Source organism: Gigantopelta aegis, chromosome 8, assembly GCF_016097555.1.
Source record: "Gigantopelta aegis isolate Gae_Host chromosome 8, Gae_host_genome, whole genome shotgun sequence".
Lineage (NCBI taxonomy): Eukaryota > Metazoa > Mollusca > Gastropoda > Neomphalida > Peltospiridae > Gigantopelta > Gigantopelta aegis.
Genome location: NC_054706.1, coordinates 10,363,014 through 10,367,568, shown reverse-complemented (window position 1 = coordinate 10,367,568; position 4,555 = coordinate 10,363,014). Strand labels below are relative to the sequence as shown.

The following is a 4,555-nucleotide window of genomic DNA, read 5'->3' as shown; positions in this document are numbered from 1 at the left end:
ATACAAACAAACAAACAGACAAACAAACTGGTGAACATATTTGTAAGTCAGATATACTACCTACATTCTACAAGTAAAGTTCATCTGTGCTTTAAAATGTACTACCAATAATATTTTAGATTCAGAATTTTTTTTTTTTTTTTTTTTATTATTATTATTATTATTATTTTTTTTTTTTTTTTTTTTTTTTTTTTTGGGGGGGGGGGGGGGAGCCCCGACCAGCCCCCGTGCTCCGCCGTGCCTGATTCAAGGTCATTGAGGCAGATAGACAAGTTGATAGTTTTGGGTAAAATCAATATACACTCACCTGTCATAGGAGATACCCTGCAAGTTCCACCATACGGTTCTTCGTTAACAACGAATGAGGTCTCGGATGAACCAGGAGGGATGTTTGCAACAGTGAATGTGACCTTGGCCTTGTAACTAGATCCCTGTTCCAGAAAGCCCGCATCCAGAAAGAATAGCTTAGCTGATGATGCTGATGATACACAAAACAAGATATGATAACGCTAATATTTCCTTTCACTTCCTTAATGTCAATGTGTGTATGAATGTATGGATGGGCGGGTCGTAACCCAGTGGTAAAGCGCTTGTTTGATGCACGGTCGTTTTGGGATCGATCCCCGTCGGTGGTTCCATTTAGCTATTTCTCGTTCCAGCCAGTGCACCACGACTGGCTTATCAAAGGCCGTGGTATTAGCTACCCTGTCTGTGGGATAGTTCATATAAAAGATCCCTTGCTGCATTAGGAACGATCTAGCGGGTTTCCTCTGATAACTACGAATCAGAGTTACGAAATGTTAAACAAAACAAACTTTGTATGATTGAGAATTTGTGTGCCTTCCCATTTACAATTATGTCTGTCTGGTTGTCAATACTTTTTATGTTATGAAACTTTCATCACGGAAAATTTCACTTTAAAGTAAATTACAAATAAACTCTTAGTTTATTTTTATTATCTTTGTTGTTATTATTGGTTTAGTGTGATTATGTCAAATCACTGGTGCCACACAAACAACGAGCAGGCCTGTTGTTATAACCATCTAAGAAAATAATTTGATTAATACAGATGACCTACATGTTGTGTTGTTGTGTTGTTAAACTAATTCAACGTGTAAATACAGAAACTAATAAAGGGATCAAAAACCTTGATAAAATTATAATTTATCCTGCAACCATCGTTTCTATTGACAGAATATGATGACGGATAAAGCAAAGTTATATGTTGCTACTGGCAGGATATGACTTTTGACGTCATTCGTGTCACGTCACACGCATTACTAAATCGCTCATTTGACCTCTAAGTCATCGTAGAATGTGGCTGAATAACAGAAATAATAGCGTTTCCTCTTAAACTGTTATGGTCTACACGATAAAAACTATAACTAGTTAATGACGTTGGATATCTGCTTTATCCTGTTCAGGCCAAATGAGAAAGTCTTACCTTCATATTTTGCATTCTTACCTTCACATAATAAAGCAGATATCCGACGTCATTCTCTATACAAACCAAATATATATATATATATATATATATATATATATATATATATATATATATATATATACACACACACACACACACACACACACACACACACACACATTGTATTTTTTAAAATTAAAATATATATTGTTTTTAAATTAAAACTTACACCCATCTGAAACGATCTACATGGCAGTGGGGTGTCATTTTGTTAAGTTTTATACATTGTATAAATACACTTGCTTCTGTGTTGGAAAGATCGCTGCAAGTCACAGTGGTCATAACTGATATGTTGAAGATATTGCTAAAAACTTTAATTTGCTTTCTGTTATGTTCGTATGAACACATTTGTTCTAAGCACTTACGTAATAGAAAATGAGAGTCCGAGTAATCCACTAAATCATATGCACTGCCGTTGAACTTGTAGAAGGTCCATTCATATACGCCTGATGCCTGTTCTGCAGCAGAACAAACAGAGCAGGTAGCATCTGTTTCATACATCATGCGACCCCATTGTGTTCGTTTTGATTCACAGTTCCATGTACAACTGGGGGGAAAAAATAGTTTTTACTAATATTAAACATAGGTTATATAATAAACGGATAATTGTGTTATAAACTATTCTGAAATCATTGACCTATGTCGTGCATATCATTAACAGCCATGATAGATGTCTGCAGCAACGCAGACGGCGGACATGTTTGAAAAGGAAATTTACACAATAGTTCCCCATAGATAGCAATGAATCATTCAGATAAATATGTTTGAACCAAAATGTTTTATATTTATTAAAGAAACAACAGTGAAGGCAAACAATTCGAAAAATAATTTTATCGTTTGGTTATAATTTTAGTATATGTTTGCACTTTTAATGTTTATTTTTGCAATTGTAATGTAATGATTTCAAATAAGATATTTATCACATGGGAAATTAACATAATGTTTTTATGTCTAATGATTGTGTTCTTATGTTTTAGTTCGAAACAAATAAAAACATGATCATTCTATGGTAACAGGTAATGGAACACATGCTCCTCTCCAATCCCGTGTCAACATTTCTGCAATCTCCCTCAGTAATTCGTAAATGACTCCAAAACTAACTTTATTGGGTATTGTTTAAAATGTAATAAACGCTAGTTTCAAGAAATGGGCGGTGCACTCTACTCACGTGAGAGTTGTTTCAGGCGGAGGCACTTCAACGATCTTAATGGCTTGAATTGCGACTGCTGCCCGAGTATCCTTGGTAATATTTGCTTCGAAAAGAGTCCAAGTATTTAAGGTTAAGGATGCTGCAGGAACGGTAATGATACCATCTGATGACAAGGAAATATTACAGGAAGGTTTTGCCCTGTAGGTAGTATCAGTACTATGTGGTGCAAAATAGCTATCCAAGTCATTTTCTAGGATCTGATAACAATTCCAGGAAAAAGAAAGGTAGTTTTCCTTTCTATATCCAATTACCGGATCATAGGAGTTGGATACAGCGTCCAAAGAAACAACAACATTGTCCCCCAAAACACGTTTGATGCTCCCTGTTAGTTCAACCACAAGTGGAGGATTTATGAGTTCAACATACATAAAGTCTTCTATCGATTCCAATTTGGTAGCATTAACAGTCAGATTGCAGGTGAGTCGAAACGTGCCAGGTCCAATGCCAGAGATCGCAAGAGGATATACCTTTGCATTTGGGGTAAAGACATTCAGTTTCCTCCATACCGTAGAATCAGTAGTGTTTTGTTCTTCAACAGTCCATATGTAGTTAATATCTGTGCTGTTTTCACACTTTGCTGTGAGCTCTATCCGTCCTGAGATGACGGGAATAGATGACATAAACGCTTTGAGTAGTGTACTCTCAAATCGATAAGATGCTTCAAACATGTTCCCAGAATTAAAGCAGTCGCTGAAGACCTGAATCGTAGCTGTCAATGTCTGACTGGTGAAGAGGTTTGAACATGTTACAGAAATTGACCTCTCCCGTTGTGTCTGGTATATATATGTTGGTGCAATTACGTCTGGATACTTGTCTGGATCTACGTTACTGAAGTGAACATTGTCTTTGGTCATATTAACATCATCGTAGTTAAAGAAACACGTTAAATTTATCAAGAACTTATCACCAGTATATACTAGTTTCGGTGAAAATGGATGTAAAAGTATAACATTTTTAAGTATAGACCAGGTTATATTCTGAACGATATTCTGAATCAGAATCTGATTTTCAAAGAATGAACTTTCAGAACCAATATCTGTAGTTGCATGGATTTGTGGAATAAATAACCCGCCTAATACAAATAGGTGATTCACAGATATCTGTGACTGACCTTGAGCAAACGTGTATGTGTCATTAGTTCCATCACCCCAAAGAATAAACAATTCAGCAGCAGGTCTTCCATGTAAATAGTTATTTATTTCAAAATCGAACTGTTTTTGAAGCACCAGTCCAGGAGTTGTATCTAATGACGTGATTTCAAACGCTCCCATTCTGACATCAAGCAATACAGTTACTGTATCACTTGCATATGATATATTAAAAAACCCTAAATAATGACCTCTCTTTGTGTAGATGTGTTGTTTACGTAAGTTAGAGATAGGATCATCCACTTCAAGACCAGAGCCATCATCAAAATCCCACACTAGTCTGACGTTGTGGGGAGGTTTTATCAAATCATATAGCTGTAGCTCGACCTGCAGCACCCCAGACTGATTCTCGCTGTGTAGGTTAACACTACTGTACGATACATTGAATGAATCAGCAGTGACCACAATTGCATGAATGGTGGTCGTGAGGAAGAGCTTACTTATGAGGTTGCTGCAGTTCAGAATCACTTCGAATGTTCCAGCTGCTGTGAAAATGTATTCCAGTCGAAGGCCAAAGCCATTGTCGTCATAATCAAACTCAGTGGGAACATCTGTTAAGACGGTCCCCTCACCATAATTAATATCACAAGTAACATTGGTGGGTTTTGGAGCAGTGCTGTTGGAGGTTGAGAAGACATCAAATGTAGCATTATCATCAGGAATAACATACGTTCGTTTTGGATTAACCTGGAGGTAGCTGTCTAGTATTAC

At 36.6% G+C, this 4,555-nt stretch overlaps 1 protein-coding gene across 2 annotated transcripts in view; it reads right to left on the bottom strand.

The window, feature by feature from the left end:
• The window catches only part of LOC121378528, a 48,738-nt gene extending 44,804 nt beyond the window's left edge, over window positions 1–3,934 (bottom strand). For both annotated transcript variants that reach the window (XM_041506741.1, XM_041506740.1), the window contains exons 1-3: window positions 2,655–3,934; window positions 1,852–2,033; window positions 308–478 (exon numbers count right to left, since the gene is read on the bottom strand). In XM_041506741.1, coding sequence (XP_041362675.1) covers window positions 308–478; window positions 1,852–2,033; window positions 2,655–3,550 — 1,249 coding nt within the window. In that variant the 5' untranslated portion in view covers window positions 3,551–3,934. The remainder of the gene's footprint in view (window positions 1–307; window positions 479–1,851; window positions 2,034–2,654) is intronic.
• Between the last annotated feature and the right edge of the window lie 621 nt (window positions 3,935–4,555).